We start from the raw sequence: 18,474 nt of genomic DNA on the forward strand, positions 1-18,474 counted from the left end.
GTATAAAGATTAAAAACACATTTTTGCCATTAAAAAGTAAGGCTTAAATCTTTTAAGATGCCTATTTAAGTAAATAGTTTAGGGGAGTTGTTGTTGCCCCTACCACCTTTGTTATTGGTCCCTACACATTTTATAAATCCATGAAAAAGACTTTTTTACCCCTCAATTCAAATCTCACGGCCTCTCCCTCTTCTCCCTTCCTCTCCTCTGTTTTTCGACTGCAACAAAATTGTGATTCTGTTGTAGGTTTTATATGAGAAAATACATTTTCATTGTTGATTTTGTAAGCGGAAACATGTTTCCATTTTAAATTTTGTACTAAGTTCCTATACAATTACACAAAATACATTTTAGTCTATAAAATCCACAACAGAAACGTATTCCATTGTTGATTTTGTACATGGAACATGTTTTCGTTTTCACATTTGATATGAACTTCTTATACTTCAACAGAAATACATTTGTGTCGTAGTATGTACAAAATCCATAACGAAAACATATTTTCATTTGTGTTGTAGCCCTTAGCCACCAAACCGGCTTTGAATAGATCAATACTATCATCCGGTACAACCTTCACTATATACACAGTGACAACCAACAATAGTTTCTTTTGGAGGCAAAGGAACCAACTCTCATGTGCCACTGGTCTGTCAAGCAATCATTTCATCCAACACCGCCTGCCGTCGGTGCAGATTAGCTTAGGAATAGACACAAAATTCAGGGAATAAAAGAGAAATGAGGAGATAATAGGTGACAATCAAGAGTACAAGCATATAAAGGGTTAGAATTGTAAGTGGGACTGAATACCTTTGCGTAGGGCAATGGGAAGTTCAGGTGTAGGAGGCATTGACATTGTTGGAGGGCCGATTGGAGCAAAAGATGATGCTGGGAGATCAGTATGTGTAATCACCTATAGATGTATTAATGGCGGTGGAGCAGCAACAATGACCAGAGTGGGAACAAAAGGTTGATCAGCTAAAGGTGCATGACTGACAACAGTCTCTAAGAAGAATGGAGTAGACTCAAAGAAAATGACATTAGCAAAAACAAGATAATGTTGAAAATGCGAACAGTAGCAACAATATTGTGTCCTGATATCTAAGTAAAATTCAAAATTTTCTTTTGAAGCTTCCCTCCAGTATCAACAAAGTGTGTCGTCAGTAGTTGATATTTTGGTTCAAAGTCCAAGTGTCTGTAGTCAAACAAACCTTTCCGCAACGCTTCTATAGCATATTTTTCAACCTCCCCTTTTCCTGTTCATAGTGTTCCCAAATTTCACGCCTCAATGTATTGCGTCATGGGACATCAAATCTTGGCTGCAAGTACATTAGAAGATCGCGAAAGTCTTCATTCTCCACAAATCGGAAAGGAAACTCAAACTTCACAAGCATCTTCACTAGTATCTTTAGACATACATTTTGGTCAAACTTAATAATTGGCGAAGGATCAACATTGACCCCTTCTGTAATTGTCGAGTTTCTTTGCCTTTTCATTGCTTCTTTATCAAAAAAAATTTATTACAACTACCCAAATGATTACACATGGCACTTGTCCCAGACCGATATTTAATTAACTGTCCACAATTCCTACATTTAACCTGATGCTCCTCAGGAAACTCTACATTTAGCCCGATGCCCAGTTGATGATGTATCGGGTAATGTAGCATTAGTTCCGGAAATAGCTGGTGTGGTAATTTCAATGATATATGTCCGGAAAAAATAAAGAGCTGCAGTAAAATAACAAAGGAAACCATGTAACAGTGACAACAAGCTAAAAATTTAAAAGAGAAAGCATAATTATACTAAAAAAGATGAGAACACTTAGGTACAATCAAGAGATGGAGAAATCAGTTTAGGCAACAGATTAACTTAAGATTAAAGCCCTCCAAAGAAGAATTGCTATCAGATTACACAGAGCATTTGTCACAGACTTCAGGTGTCAAATAAACCAGATTTCAAATGAGTAACAACCAGATTCAGCTCCCTAAGAAAGATAAACTATTTTTTAGTAAATTATCATTTACTATATGATGCTTCCTTCAAGCTGCACATGTGAAGAATCATTTCAAACTTTTTATCACAATGACTATAAGAAGAGTAAGTATTGACTGAATATCAGACGGTTGGAATCTGAAAAGTAGAGATCATACAAGATGTGATAATTAATCATATTTCCATTCTCTTGTAAAATTAGAAAGTGCTTCAGTAAAATTAGAAATCAGCTCAGGCAACAGATTAACTTAAAATTAAATCCCTTTCAACTATTCTAATCTAAACAAATAGAATTATGCACAAAACAGTCACAAGTTATTGGTACTGAAAATCACTAAAACTTGAAGGAAGTCCCAAAGAAGAATAGCTATCAGATTTCACATAGCATGGATACAAAGAAGAAAAGAAATACCATAGTTCTGACTTAATCCTAAAAGATTAGACAAATATGGAAAGTTTAACAGTATTACAAAGTTGACCATGAAAAACAAGAGCAACTGCTTTGAACGTGGGTTTGAGCTTAACTCAACCCCAAAAGCTAAATCAAAGAGCAAGGATTGTCTCTCAATTATATACTTTATTTTGACCTTATCTCTAGCTAATGTGGGACTTAAGTTTTTTCTTAACACGGCTTAACAAGAAGCTACAATGCATGTGAACTACTATTTACTCAAGTCAAAATTGTTACAAATTCACAGACCAATGACTTTAGATGATGAGCATACAGATTTTGAAGCTGGAATTTGTTAGATGATAACAAAAACTTGTTCTCTTCTGTAGCAATATCAAAGAGAAAAAGCCATAAGAAGGGACAATTAAAAGGGATACTAAAAAACAAGTTAATAATAAGTAAACTGATCTCACTAACTTTTTGTGGCTGAAGCCAATGAAAGAAAATAAGATATTACTGGGAAATGAATGATTTGACTTCCCAAACAGCATATTGGTTTTTACTTCAGATGTTTTATAAAACCTCTACATGACACCATAGTTCTAAATGACTCTTGGAAAAGCTCCTCCAGTCTTAACTCTTCACTTGACTTGCTAACAACTAAGCACGAAATTCTTCCAGCTACTATAATCACAAGCTTTCAAAATGACCATAAAGAAGCCTCTGGACACAATATATAAACAAATTAAAACCAAACAAGCTGAACAGTAACTATAGCTCCATGTAAATAGCCAAATAAATTAACAAATACAATGGTTCAAAACATTTTTACAGAGTGAATGCCAGACCTGTAAATGCTGCAAACAGCAGATAACATCAGCCACATTGGTCTTTTCTCCTCCGAATGTGTTTCTATATTCTCGTGAAGAGTAATTTTCATTGTGCTGTTATCTGCACTATAGGTGAAGAGCAATTTTCTATTGATCCCTGATATTTCTAAGAGGACTTGTGGTGTACCATTAATCTTTACTTGATCTCGAGAGTTTTTCCCTCACATTTTTCCATGTTAAAAACTAATTTGATTCCCGTTGATTTTCTATTTCTGTCCTGTGCATCCTATTATTTGCTAATTATCATTTGTTGACTGAGATGTTTCAAGAACCTATCATTATTTGCACAGAAGGAAAAGTGATCCACTTTGCTTTCACTTGTTGTTGTTGTTGTTGTCGTTGTTGTTGTTGTTGTTGTTTGTGATCTTTCCCCAACATTGAGGCGATAAGTATTTGAAGAATTTTGTTTTTTTCTTTCTCTGCTATCAGCCTCATACTGGTTGTTAAGAGATGGCCAACACTTGCGCACCTTATTTGCCTAACCTCTAGTTATCATCAGAAAAACCTCTAAGCCTTCCTTCAGTTTCTTTGCAATCACAACACGAGTTAACCAAGCCACGAGAATCGAAGCATACACTACCAGAAACCAATTGCATCTCTGTAGTAGTTGCAGCAGCTCTACCATTCAGTTAAGCGTTATTCAGCATAAAATTTGAGAAAACAATTAATAATACAGTAGCCTCCAAAACATAACAAATTTGATAGTTTAGAAAAGCAATAAACAGGACAAATTCACAAAAGAGTTTTTCTTTTTTTTTTTTTGGTATGACACTACATACATCCTCTGCGTGCATGAACTAGATAAAACCATTATGAGCAGCAAAAGCTTTCTTTCTGACAAACAAGAAAACTCAAGAGAGATTTCTAGAAACAATGCGATTGTGTGCAAATCGGCTACACAGAGCTGACCATTTATAACCGACCTCAAATAATTCTTGCCGAACTTTTCTTTGATCTTCCACCATTTGAGATTTTTCTTTCCTCACATTTTCAAACTCCTCTTTGTACCGTATAGTTTCTGCAATGCATTTCTTCTTTTCCTCTTGAAGAGATGATAAGTCAGCCTCACAATCTTTTATTTCTTTCTTCAACCTAGTGATTCGTTCCTTCAAAACCGCTTCCTTCTGTTGACCTTCATCCATAAAATTCTTCGCCCCAGATATTTTGGAAGCAAGAGTAACAGCTACCACATTCTGGTGAGCTTCATGTGCTTCCAACTTGTCAGTGGTGGCAAAGGCTTGCTTGAAGGAACATAGAATGCTTGGGAACTGTGTGTGCATAGAGTCTACAATATCTTTAAGTCCATCTGAGAGAGTTACATCTTTTAAAGGAAGATTGGACAAAAAGTTAAGAGCAGTTAAAAGAAGGAGGCTGTCAGTCTCAGAGCTAGCTATGTCCTTCAGTGGCATCTTTAGACACCTTTCAAGGTCTGCAAGGACCTTTACAACCTGGTTATCTTCGGTTACATGGCCTTCACCATCATATTCCACAGGTTGAAATAAACTCATGAGATCATTGGCTACAAAGTCTAGAATATTTATAGTATGGCCTTCACTTTCTTTAGCAGTGTATGTTTCAGTTTGGCTGGGCATAATTTCACTCTGGGAAGAATAAGAGAAAACATAACAGAAAAGACAACACATTAGCATCAAGCTACAACAGTTGTAAAGCACCTAGTTGCTTACAACAATTTTGATTACAAGTGTAATAAATTAAACTATGAGTGTGTCATGTGATGGTAACAAATTCATGAAATTATAAACTCTTAGTTGCAATTCAGTACTTCCCATTTTTTGGATTCCGCTCCTGCGGCACATATTACCTCAGAAAGGAAACATTGGTTTTAAGTTGATCAAAATGTTGGAAAGGTCAATTGCATACAATAAACTTACATGTAGATATGATTTACATTGAGAAGTAACTAATTGGTCTGACTATGAGCTAGCAAATTCAGAATGAATTGATGAAGTTGTCATCATATTGGCATTATTTAATATGGTTCCCTCTTCAGAAACTCTCTTAATACTCTGAACAAGAAAAAAAGATATGCAACCTTGGAGTATGATTTTCCATTTTGAAAATGACAATAAGCATATCAGTGTTATGACTTGTGAAGAAGAACAAGTAACGATGCTAGTGATGAGTTCGTTGTTTCTGAATCACTGAATACATTATTGTTAATTTTTTCAGTCCTTTCGGTCCTTGGTTTCTACAACTATTATTTTCCTGCTATATTTTTTAAAGTACATACATATATATAGTTAGGTGGTATGGCATTATTTACCTGAGGAATTTCAACGGTACTTGCTATTTCTCCAAGTAGCTTTTGTTGGTTCATATAAAACGGTTCACTCATCGATTGTCCATCCACCAACCCCTGCACAAAGTATTGAACAAGTCTAAAAGCATTAATCTTGATGCTTTTATTTCATCCAGTACTTTAGAAAAAGATTAAGTAGACTCACATTTGAGTGTGTTTTATGTAGAGGAATATCCAAATAACTTAGAGATGCCCCTTCAACCAGTTCCAAGTTAGTTAAGGAATTTACTATTGCTGGTTTCTCTGAAGCAATTTCCATCTCTGGTTTTTCATTTCTTTGAGCCACAATGCTGTTCTTAGAAACAACACCTACTTCACCTTCTTTATCAAGCAAGTTAGATTCTTCTTGGATGCTATCATCAAGATTCTGAATCCTCTGACATGATGAAGTTCCTCTCCTGTGTTGATTAGGCCTATCACCTTGTTCAACCACCCAGAAATCCGATACCATCTCCGCACCACTAGGCTTGGTGTGAGCCACAACAACACCATCCAAGCCAGCACCTTCTACACCAATGGACAAAGTTTCTTTCTTAACTTCCTCTGATGGAGCCTCCTCCTGAATCCAATCTTTCACTACATCCTCAATACTCTGTACATCACAGCAGGAAGAATATGTTTGAATTTGTTTTGAATTTATGGCCTTGAAAATTGGAACATGGAACAATAGTAATTTGAGAAAGTTCCATGGTTACTATTTTTTCTTCAAGTTCAAGCACTTGTTGGATGTCCTCAAAACTTGACTCATTATGTAGATGTATTTGAGACTTTGGATGAATTTCATTCTTTATGTATTATCCTAGACTATGATGTTATCCATTTTTGCTTTGTGTAATGATGGTTAATGATGGCACAAGAGTTTAATTAAATTTTTCTCCATCTAATTTAGTTTCATAAGAGAGTTAAAAATAAAAAAATAAAAAAAGAGCTATTCCTTACCTTCATCAAGTTTGGTATAGGAATAAGTGGAAGTCTCTGGTCCCATGATTGCAAGTCTTTTGTCCCTTTGTTTTCTTTCTTTGAGGTAAGGACATCAAAGCCTTTTGTTGTGATACCACTTATGTTGAGTAATTGAGGACGGAGATAGAAATCAATTTCCTTATCTAAAATAACAATTTTTAAGAATTAGGAATTTTAAGAAGGCTAAATCATAAAAAAGGAAGAGAACAACACCACCCTCTCCCTCCAAAAAAAGATATATCACCTGTTAAAACATTGAGATGATACCTATTTCCATATATAAATCTCAAGCAATTTGAAGGTTAAACTTACTGAAAGTGAAATGTGTCAGATAGTTTATGAAAGGATCTAGCACTAAATGTAGGGGTACTGAATTCACCATAATAGTGTTAGATTTCAGCTTAAAACAAATTAACAATAAATGAATTTGTCCAATAGATATATAAGCTGCATCCTGAGAATTGAGACAGGCGATGTGAGACTTCCTAACAAATAATAGTACTGTATAATGCTTACCAGAATTAGAGGTCCGCAGCATGTCCTCGACAGTAGTTGTTGAAGTTAGTGAGAACTTTGGACAATCGTGCACAAGAAGATTGATCACAGTCTGAAATTCAATCCCATCACATAAATTTATGAGGTTTGGCTGTTGCATTAATACAACATGTTTCAGTTTCGGAAGCAAAACCTCCACCCTCCCTTCTCTCACACCTGTTTCACCTTGAAACACTTGCACTAGTCGAGTATTTTGATTTAGGATCAGATGCTCTAGTTCTGGAAACTCGTGGTAAATGGAGATAAGGAACAGATGCTTTAAGTTGTTGCAGTGTGAGACAAGAAGGAGTTTAAGATGTGAGAAGCATACTTTTGGGGATTGAGGATTTGATCCATTTCCATTTTCTTTATCATCCTCAATGATTTGCTCCAATTCCTCACAATGTTTTACAATGAGGATCTTTAACAGAGGTAGCATTCTCAAGATAGAGACAGAGAAGATAACCTTTAGTTTTGGACAGTTGCAAATGTGTAGTTCATGAAGATGTTGAACTTGAAGGCACACAAAATGTTTGGAACTCTTCCATATATACCTTAGCTTTGGTAAATTAACTAACTCTAGGACTTGTATCCACAAAGTCATTTGTTGTCCATTGATAGGAAATCCCTCCAGATTGAAAATTTCTTTGATTTCCGAGTTCTCAATAATAACAGATGCTAACTTTTGCTTAGTTGTCATACTCATTACCCTTGAATCCTGTAAAAGCATACTAGCCATCAAGTCCGATACAAATATTAAATATTTCACATTTTAAGAGAAGTGACTAATAGAAATAGCTGCATGCTTATAAGGCAGAAAGAGAGTCATACCGTTTTAGAACTATGATCTGAATGTGTAGCTTCTAAATCAACCTTCAAATTATTGATAGATAGAGTGGACAGCCCAATATTGTTCATGACAAGCAATTGCAAAGATGAGCATGTTGCAGAATAATTTTCTGGGAAAATGCCAATCATATTTGGTGTACTATGGAGTGTCACTCTTTCCAAAACAGGAAACTCAATTTGAAACTTGCTTTGGTATTGCTGGGAAGAATGAATGTTCTGACCAAATACATGTCTCAACTCAGGAGCCTCTCTGATTTCTATAATTTCCAATTTCCTCATGCCTCTGGCAAATGAGATGGAGAATACATACTCCAGTAAGTGGCATCTCATAATACTCAACTTTTTCAAACTTGGAAAAAATGGCACATAACTCTGAAAGTCATGATCATCTTGAATCACTTCTTTTTTATTTGTATGAGCTCTTCCATAAATTTGTATATGCTTCAAACCATGGCAATCTTCTATTGTCAATTCTTCCAATGAAGTCAAGGTTTCAGCTGTGGATGCTGAGAACAATGAACCCAAAATTGGACAAGATTTTAGCGTTAGCCTAGTAAGGTTGGGAAGATTGAATGATCCTGAAAAACAGTTAAACAGAAGCAGCATAGTGCTCCTGCATGTTAGATGCAATATATATACATATATAAACACTGCATCTACTATATATGTTCATTAAGCAAATTTCAAATGGATCCTTATTAATTTCCATTGACAGTTAGCAAGAGCAGGAAAAAAAGGATTTGTTCTTTAATTTAAAACGTACAATTTATTTTAGAGAATTTACACTACACCAATCTTCCAAAACACACTTTATGTAAATCCATTTTAACAAACAACTTTCAGTTTTAAGAAATATATCTGAAATTTATCATTTGGTTCTGGTACAAAGATTTAACAACTTTCAATTCTAACACACAAAGATGGTGAGATGTTTACCTGGGTTTTGAGGCTCCTTATCCTCAATGATTTGTTGTAGCTGACTGCAATTTTCAATTTTCAGCTCTTTCAGTTGAGGTAGGCCTCCAGAGATACATGCTGAAAAGATGGACTTTAATTTTCTGCATCCACTTACCTCCATTTGTTGAAGATTTTGGAGGAGGTTCAAGGATTTTTTATCTCCTTTACATATATACCTCAATTGAGGCAGATTCTCTAAATACAGCATTTCCAAACAAGATATCAATGGATCTTGTTTTCCATCAATGGATAGTTCTGCCAGCTGCATGATACCTTCTAACTCACAGTTATTGACCCGGACTTCTTTTATATTTTGCACTGTTAGATATGAAGCTTCATTAATTATGTCATTGTTATGAAAAGCCAAGCAAGTATTGATAGACACAATGGAGAATCCTGGACAATTCTGCAATGTAAACTGACGAAGCAATGGCCATGTTGGATAACAAACTTCAGGACAAATGCTGATGATCTCTGGCAACATGATAAGAGTAAGCTCTTCTAAGGCAGTAAGCTCAATCTTAAGTTCATTTTGATTCTGACCAGCCAGATGATCTCCTTTTGTGCAATGGCCAAACAGGTATTTCAACTCACTATTAGATACAATTTCCAAATTCTCTAATTGTACAAGGCCATGAGCAAAAGTGATTGGGATCAAATATTTTAACTTGTCGCACTCTCTGACATGGAGCCGTTTTAATTTTCGGAACAACAACCTTTTATCATTTGTACTTATCTCCTCTTTGTCATCATCAGTCACTATATGCTTCAGTCCAGGACAGGATATTATTTCTAATTTTTCCAACTGTACCAGATTTTGAGCAACCTCAAGAGTGAAAAGGCATATCAGCTTTGGACAATGACTTAAGTACAAGTCCTTTAATTTCTCAAAATGGCACCTAGGAGGTAGAGAACCATGGTATAAGGCTCCCATATGCTTCATGCGCTCAATTCTTAGGCAATGCAAGTTGGAGAAGATAGCTCCTACCTCGCTCAAATGATGACTAGTGTCAATCAAACACTCTATCTTCTCAGAGTCACGTATCAAAAGCTCAATCAAATGACTCATACCTCCTTCTATTTGAAATATGTCGGGGAGAATATTTTTTGCACCTCCCTCAATATTTGCTAGACACAAAACCTCTGCCTTTTTGGCCAAATCCTTAAATGCTGCATTAGATAGATCCAAATAACTAAGAAATAAGGTTCTGTGACGATTAAGAAACTCCTCTTGAAAACCAGCAAACATGTTTCCTAATTGTATGTGATACCTTTGCAATGCTTGGGGAACTCTAAACTCTTGGAAGAATTCAGCAGCATGTTCATTGTAGAAATCCCATTTTGATCTATGATCAGCAAAGTACAGCTCTTCTAATTGTGGGAGTCTTCCAATCACTTCAAAAGGACTATGTTTCATGTCACATTCTGACAAATCCAACAATCTCAAGCTTGTCAATTGTGTAGCAACAACATCTGGTAATTCAAGGAATGAACAATTATGTAATGTAAGACTTTCAAGTTTCTTAACATCGCCCAAAAATGAGATGTCGCCTAATTCCCAGTTGCGTAGGAGTACACAACGAAGATTTGTTGATGATTTTAATGACATTGACAACAATGGCCTTCTGTACCTATCCTTATTGCAAAGAAACAAAACTCTAAGCATTCTCATGCCTTTGAAAATTCCATCTGATACATCCAAATTTGTATATAAATACAGAAACTCAAGATTGGAACAGTCTAGTTCATCTGGAATTTTTTTACTGCACAAATATCTCACTGAATTATGCTCCAAAGTCGCATCCTTTTCCAATGCACACTCAATCATCTTATTCTCATTCTTTGCTATCCTGCGGGCTACATAGCGAACTAAGTCGTGCATTTTGACCCTTTTATCATCCACACACAACAATAAACAAGAACTCGTGAGCTTAATTTTGGCTACAATCACTTCATTTCTGGCCTCTTCATATGAGCAAACTTCTCCAACAAAACCCAACCCAATTGCAAATCTTGTTAGAAGTTCTATTGGAATGTGAGAATCCTCTGGGAATACAGAACACAACAGGAAAAGTGATTTGGCTTCTTCAGAATCCAAATTATCATAGCTTAACTGTAGGCACGTGTAAGGATTCTGCAAACCCTTTCCAATATTCACTGGTTTCGAACTTGTGAATCTCATCAATGTAACACTCCACACCTCCTCAGCTTTGCCCTTCAAGCTACTAGCAACAGCTGCAATGGCAACAGGCAATCCTTTGCACTTATCTGAAATCTCTCTTGCCAAATGCTTTAAGGTATCAGATGCGCCTTCGGATACAAGGGCTTTCTTTTGGAAAAGATTCCATGCTTCTCCATCTGTTAAGATTGGCAGGTGAATCTTTTTATGGCAGTCCATCATAGTACAAACTTCTTCTGATCGAGTGGTAATGAGAATCTTGCAACCCTTATGATGTTCAGTGGAAGGAATCCCTATGGCACCAAAATCAAGCTTCTCCCACACATCATCCAAAATCACAAGAATCCTATTATCTTGAGTTAGTCTCGTGTACAAGCGTTGAGCTCTCTCCATTTCTTCGTTTTCTGGAAATATATACTGCATTGAACTTGCAATCTTTTCTTGAATCCTTTGAACTTGTACTGTACTAGACACAGGCACAAAAAGCACTTCATCAAAAAGACGTTCTGCTTCTACTTTCTTCCTAACTTCCATTGCTAATGTGGTTTTACCACAACCCCCCATCCCATACAATCCAATCACGGCGACCTCATCATCTTTCAGTGCTTCCATTAGTTGCTCATAAGCAGGCTGTCTACTCTCAAAAGTCAAACTTTTTTCTGAAAGAAAATCATGTGTGCCAAAAGGAAGTGTAGCAATGCTTTCAATTTCAACATATTGTCTACCTTCTTCAATGCACTTTTCAAGTTTCCTTTTTCTATTTGCTAACTTCTTTCCTAATTGATATCGCCAAATCCAATTTGGACAGTGCCCAAAACAGGAACTCTTTTTTGTTCTGGCCTCTTTTAGCAACTGATTCACTTTGTTTGCGTCAATGTTAGCATCCTTTAGCCACTTATCACCAACTTCAGCAACCTTTCTCGTTTGTTTCTTGGCGAGTTCAAAACGGTTTTGGACACTATCTATTGTTGCAATCAAATAGCCTTCTTCTTTTTCAAGCTCTTCAACAAAATTGTTAAAGCAACAAGGATAACGTAATTGATTTACTGCTCCACATACCAAGTCTCTTGAAATAGAGGATGCAAACCCGTAAAGGAATTCCATCAATTTACTCCACTAAATGCCACTTAATTAATCTGAAGAAAAGAGAGATGACGATCCCACATGGTAAGTTTTATAATCAATCATAAAAGTAGGTTTTATACTTAAATGTTGGATAAAAAATGGTTCAAAATTGTTGAACATCCTATTTTTTTTAAACAACTTTTATGTTTTAATAAAAGCTCTCCCCTCCCTCCACCAAAAAAAAAACAATAATAGTATTCAAACATGTACTTAAATGACACAAATTTGCAGCCTCATAAGAATATATTAAACCAACAACTCCTGAAATCATAAGAATTGTTAAGTAGAAAAAAAAGTAGTCTAGAAAATAGAAAATATATTAAACAAAAGCTAGAACTAAATGGTGCATTATATATAAAATTTAAACTTTTTTTAATTATTAAATTCATTTAATATTTATTTAAAATTACATCAACATTTGTAGGTTATAACACATTTGAGATAGTATCTACCTTTTGCAAAATTAAATTTTGGTGTAGCTAACGGGAGTGTTTGTAGTGATTTAAGTTCAGATTAGGTGAAAAAGATTGCACATGCACTCATGTTATTGTTAGTGCTCTGAAGAAAATGGTATCAGAAAGATTACTATGTAGTATGTGCATTGTTTACCAAGAGTGACAGTAAGTCACTATTTAAGACACTCTTTTTAAAACACTTTATAACTATTGTTTGAGCTGTGACCTGTGACCAATTAAGCAAAAGAGTAAACTTCTTGTTAAGACACCCCTTTCTAAGTGGTCCTTAAAGTGGGGAAAAGAACTACTTAGTCCTTTAAAGTATTCGAAATCATGCTAACTAGTTTCCAAATATTAAAAAACTCTTCAATTTAGTCCTTAAAGTAATAAATATTGATCAATACTTCATAGATTACTTAAATAATTTTATTACTTAAGTAATCACTTAAGAGATTCAATAATAGTTCAAGCAAGAAATTATTAATGGCTTATTCTTGAGCAAAAAATTGCAACTAGGAAATGAGAAAAAATGAGTAAGCTTACCTCTTCTTTAAAATATTGTTGCTATACATGCAGAGAATGCTGACTTGGTGAGAATTAAAGTAAAGAGGTGTTGATGACTTCGAAATCTGGTACATGAGACTGTGAAGGGGAGTGACTAGGCTGAAATCAAGGACAGTTATGGCATAAACATATGATACGCAAACTCAAAAAAAAAATGATGATAATAATTAATTAATTAATAAAGAACATGAAAATTGCAAACTAAAGCAACCTTTTTTGTCTATTTTGCATGCAAGCTTGGGACTACCTTCAGAGGTGAATTCCATTCCTCAAAGCAACAAAACAAATCAAATATGCTGCTAAGTAATAAGAACCAAATCAAATCTCACTCCCACACTCACAAGGCCAACTCCATTGTTCATTCTAAAATAACCAAGTCTTGGGTCTTTGTCTTATTGATTGTACTAATGCTAAAGTCTTGGTCTTCTCTCTATAAATTATAATTATACTGTTGCTTTACCTAAAACGCGGACTGGTTGACCAAGACTTGGCCTTATTTTTTACTCTCATGATTTTGGGTAATAAAATAAGTAATAGTCTTTTTCTTTTTTAATCGCATAAAATATCTAGTGACTTTATCAATTATTAATAAGTTTAATGTCTATGCATTGATAATATAAAATATTTTTTTTCCTATCAACATCTTTCTCTTCCTTTTACATTGCTAGTTCTGCTTCTTTTAAATCCTCTTACATAAATCAATTCTTATTGACTCTAAATTAAGAAGTCTTGAGGTTGTCAAGTTTAGATGCACTTCTTAGACAAAACGAGGCAGCCTGCAAGTAACGATTTGTGTTAGCACTCGTTCTAGTGGCAAGACCTGCTACATCATTTTTATCTTGCTACATAAAATGCTTAGAGAAATGTTTTGTGTCGTTTCAAATGTTTGGGATATCCGTGCCATGTAATTAACCCTAAGTTCTCTTACACGTACTCACCAAACTGAACACAGCCAAAAATTTGAAAATGAAAATTCTTCTACCAAGAATTTCTCCCCGTGCATGGCAAAAGCATTATGTGAAGAAAATTGAACAACAACTTTAATGTTTTTAAAGCATTTTATGCAGCAAGTACGATCCCCGTCACTGCAAGGAATTTCAACATAAATTACTACTCGCAAACTACTTCATCTTTGTCCAAGAAGCATGTTTGATAAACTTTATATAGCCTCAAAGATCAAAGACTTTGATTTAGGGTCAATGAGAATAGTTTATATAAGGGAATTCAAAAGAAATAGAATCCACAAAATAAAAGGAGGAAGGAGGTGTTTTTTTTTTATTTAGACCACAAGTATCTTCCACTAGAGACAATCATGTTCGAGTCAGGTATGATCACTATGAACGATAAAATTCTTTCTCCGAGTATTTAATGCAATTATATATCTAGGACTCGAACTTGAAATATCTTGTTAAACTGGAATAACCCCACACCAATTGACGTGCTTGGTGTTGGAAGAAGGTGTTAATTAGTAAAAGGAAACAAGAAAATATATAAGGGAGACAAAAAGAAAAATTTCATACGCACTTTCGACGTCGGTCGTCAGAAACCGTCGTAGTATTATAGGCAGTGGCATTTTTGTAAGTAGGAAGTTTGTCAACGAAAATGGTTCTACAAAAGCCCATCTTCGAACATTGCATACCCCTTTTTCCACAATGTTTTTGAAATACACCATCTTAGACTTGCCAGTCATTTAGTCATGTGAACCCAACCTCGTGCCCTTAGTCAATACTAACCTACACACGTTACATTGTGCCCTCCCTCGCTCAGCTCACTGTCTCCATCGTAGGTATCTTCTGCGCCACCCCACCCCATCGTCGAACATCTTCGGCCGCCATTCAATTGTCGTCGTCATTGTCGTAGCTAGGTCAGTCTCTCATTTCCCCTATTTGATTATTACATTACTGTGCCTTCAAAGGTTGCTAATGTTGAACGAAGAAACATCATTTTTGAGAATGTTAAAAAGCCTTCATTAGGGTACATATCCTCAAAACTCCAACATTTCCCTGAAGGACTTTGTGGCCATGGAGTTAATGTTCCTCTTCAAAACATTTCACAAAAAGAAAAAACTGTACTGATTATGAGCGAGTTTTCCAGCCCTTTAGTGAGTGCTCATTAATAGTGTTTAGATCATGGTTGGAAATATCTAAATCCTAGTTAGACTACATAGAAAAGCAATTTGGGAAACTGGTTTTGTGTACTAGTTTCCTTGTCCTAGAGCCATCAATGGATGGGCTAGAGGAAAAGTGGTTGAAATTATTAGAAAGTTTCCCTGCGAAATTTGTCATACTATGCTCCTCTGCCAGTAAGCAATTTCTAAATGATGATCAAATGAAACAAATGGGTACCTGCTTAGACCAAACATAGAGATTGATATCATTATTAATCGATGGGTGAGTAACAACTTTGCTATTCCTTGCTCATTTTTTTCATATATGCTATTCTATATAAATTTATCAATTCATTGATATAACATTTTGCATTATTTTGATCAAGATTTTTGGCATGCCAATTGGTATATTTTTTGTTTTAAAATGGTTTTACTTTTATTCATGGTTATTTGTTTCCATGTGGATTTGGCAGGTCATTGTTAAGTCCTTTTAATTATGAGAAGGAAAGTTTTTCAAATGTATTTTTAATCTCTATTTGTGGTGAGCTTTTACTTTAAATAATGTATATTTGATATGCCATGTTATGAGACAATGAAGAAGGTTTTTATATGAAAATGATTGATTTCATAACAGATTATTCAGGTTCTATTTGACACAAAAATGATTCCCACGAGCTTAGTTAGCATACTGGCAAGAAGAAACTATGATATCAACAATTGAATTATACCTTATACCTCTTTTTTTGGTGGAAAATACAAGTACAATATGGTAGGACTATGGGAGGCATGGAACATGCTAAAGGAGAGTAAAGTTGTGAAACTATATTGCTGATTGAGACACATGTAAGAATTACAAAAATATAAAAACAAGATGAAGAGAAGGTTAAAGTAGCATATTTATGCTTAACGTTTGAATGTATAGACCAATGAATGAATATGAATTATGCTAACTATGTCAAGATATATGTTGATCCAACAATAACTTTTGGTTATCATAGTATGTATTACAAATGTATTATTTTTTTTGGAAACTTGAATAGAAGATATAAAACCAGGGAAATTGGTATACATCAACTCTAATTAACATTTCCAAACAGTTTTTAATTCTTGAGCTTGAGGTATGATTTAAAGAACTGGTTGTTAATATGTTTGAGCTATGGGATCACCAAAGGTAACTCACCTGAATCTCTTCAAGGATTTGAATTTTCCTTGTGTCAAGTAGATATTCTCCTGTTAAACTAAGATTCGAGTAGAAATTCACCAAGAATTCTATGTTTTTCCAAATGAATGAAGTTGAAACTACATCCTCTAATGACTTAACTAATCAATATGATAACTTTACAAGATATGATTTATTTGTAATATTTCATATTTTTGCTTAATAGTTCTTATTTATTTTGATAATGTTATGAGATAAAATAAGATCTAATGCATGAAAACAAGCAAAAGTTAGATGTAGGATTTATACATCTATAAATCTATTGTTTAATAAATAGAGACCGTATTGTAGGAGTTCTTGCATCTGGATAGACATATGCTATTAGATCACTATCTTCTGTGATCACCGTTGCAACTCCACCATTTTCTACTCCAAGCTGAGACATGTGCGCTAATTGACCATCTACTTCATATAGAGCTTCAACAAACTCAATGTTCTCTGATTTTAGGGTTTGTAAGGTAATTATATGATTGAATTACCCTAGAATGTAGATTAAGTAAAGATCATTGTTCTAGAGTAGCAATAGTATTTGACAAAGTTTGTGATAAGGGGAAAGGGGGTATGGTGGGGGTATTTTTAGTACTACCAGTCACAACTTATACCACCCTATTTTTCTTAAAATAAATTAAAAAAAAAATTTATTTAAAAACAAATAGAGTTTTAGAAAAATGATGAGGTTTTTATAATTAAATAAATAAGGAGAAATGACTTAATTAAAATAATGGTTTGAAAGAAAATAAAAAATATATTTTATTTATTCATTCAATAGGAAATAAAATAGAATTCTTTTTTATAAAACAAATAAATAAATAAATAGAGTAAAGAATAGGCTGAGAGTAACCTAGCTATAAATAGAGACATATTAGGTCAGTTTTCAACATTTTTACGCTTTCTCTTCCTCTCAAGTTCATTTTCCCTCCTCCCCTCTCAAAATCCTCTCTTTTTCCCACATATAATCAAACTTATCTCAGTAAAACGATGATCCCAAACTCTTTAACCGTTGGATAGTCATGAAATGTGAACATGGGGTTCATAACTTACATCCGCACACACCCATCGTTGGGATTTTCAAGAAAATTTCTGCGGTGGAAGAAATATCTCTCGCACTGATCTTTACCTTTTCCAGGATACACCCAAATTTGTCCCAGTAAAACTACAATTTTAGACTTGTTAATCGTTGGATCATTGTGAAATTAGAACACAACCTTAGTAACTCATTTTCACACAGACTCACCGCTGGGATTTATGAAATAATGTTCCTACAGAGAGAAATTAGTCTCGCACATTGACAATGAATTGGAGGCTACAATCTCTTCTCTTTCTCTGTGATGCTTGAAAATCCTAGCAGAACAATCAAAGGAAAAACTTGAGGAGTCTCACAAAACCACTAGAGATGTCATTATTACTATTTGACTACACCCATGAGCCCGCTTAGAGGTAAGGAATGAATTTATCGCAATTTGGGTTAGAATGAACATGTGTAGAGATCCTTAGGATTAAATTGGGGTTTATTTTGGGATGTTTATTGAATTATAATTTTCATTTATGATTATAAATAAAATATTGTTGTGTTTGACGGACCAATTGATTCCTGATATGAATTGGTTGATGAATTTGAGTGCTCTTGATGTTTTGTGTTTTTTACCTATGATTTTGATTCATTGATTTTAATATGATTGTGTAGAATTATTTGAGGGATTTTACTTCCCGTGTTATGAGAAGCATTTTCTATAAATTATTATACTGAGATTATGAAATGGTGATTCAAATTGTGAGTAACTGACAAATTGAACCTGTGATGAATGGTGAGATACATGTGTATTGAGATGTATGTATTGAGTTGTAAGCTATGAACTGTGCAATCACACAATTGTAAGACCATTCAAGGGTGATGAATTTTTGCGCGGTGAGTTTTGTGATAGGATCCACTGTG

General features: G+C 34.6%; 1 protein-coding gene across 2 annotated transcripts; it reads right to left on the reverse strand.

The window, feature by feature from the left end:
* Window positions 1–326: 326 nt before the first annotated feature.
* On the reverse strand, window positions 327–13,601 carry LOC102667222 (uncharacterized). Of its 2 annotated transcripts, none has more exons than XM_041006978.1 (11): window positions 13,427–13,601; window positions 13,195–13,314; window positions 8,872–12,207; window positions 7,918–8,513; window positions 7,069–7,804; window positions 6,532–6,695; window positions 5,738–6,184; window positions 5,557–5,649; window positions 3,231–4,873; window positions 808–1,726; window positions 327–677 (listed from the first exon to the last, which is right to left on the reverse strand). In XM_041006978.1, exons 3-9 carry the CDS (start codon window positions 12,173–12,175, stop codon window positions 4,124–4,126), a joined length of 6,090 nt encoding a protein of 2,029 aa, XP_040862912.1. In that variant the 5' UTR covers window positions 12,176–12,207; window positions 13,195–13,314; window positions 13,427–13,601; the 3' UTR covers window positions 327–677; window positions 808–1,726; window positions 3,231–4,123. The 2 variants fall into 2 exon arrangements, with proteins under 2 accessions (XP_040862912.1, XP_006591044.1); XM_006590981.3 differs by having other exon boundaries at window positions 327–697.
* Window positions 13,602–18,474: the final 4,873 nt, after the last annotated feature.

The sequence above is a fragment of the Glycine max genome, chromosome 11 (assembly GCF_000004515.6).
Source record: "Glycine max cultivar Williams 82 chromosome 11, Glycine_max_v4.0, whole genome shotgun sequence".
Lineage (NCBI taxonomy): Eukaryota > Viridiplantae > Streptophyta > Magnoliopsida > Fabales > Fabaceae > Glycine > Glycine max.

Coding starts and splice junctions, on each gene's coding strand:
- LOC102667222 (XM_041006978.1), bottom strand. CDS start 12,175: ATGGAATTCCTTTACGGGTTTGCATCCTCTATTTCAAGAGACTTGGTA. Junction 7,805..7,917: donor CAGATCATAGTTCTAAAACG/GTATGACTCTCT, acceptor ATGCTTTTACAG/GATTCAAGGGTAATGAGTAT. Junction 4,874..5,556: donor GTACCGTTGAAATTCCTCAG/GTAAATAATGCC, acceptor TATTCTTCCCAG/AGTGAAATTATGCCCAGCCA.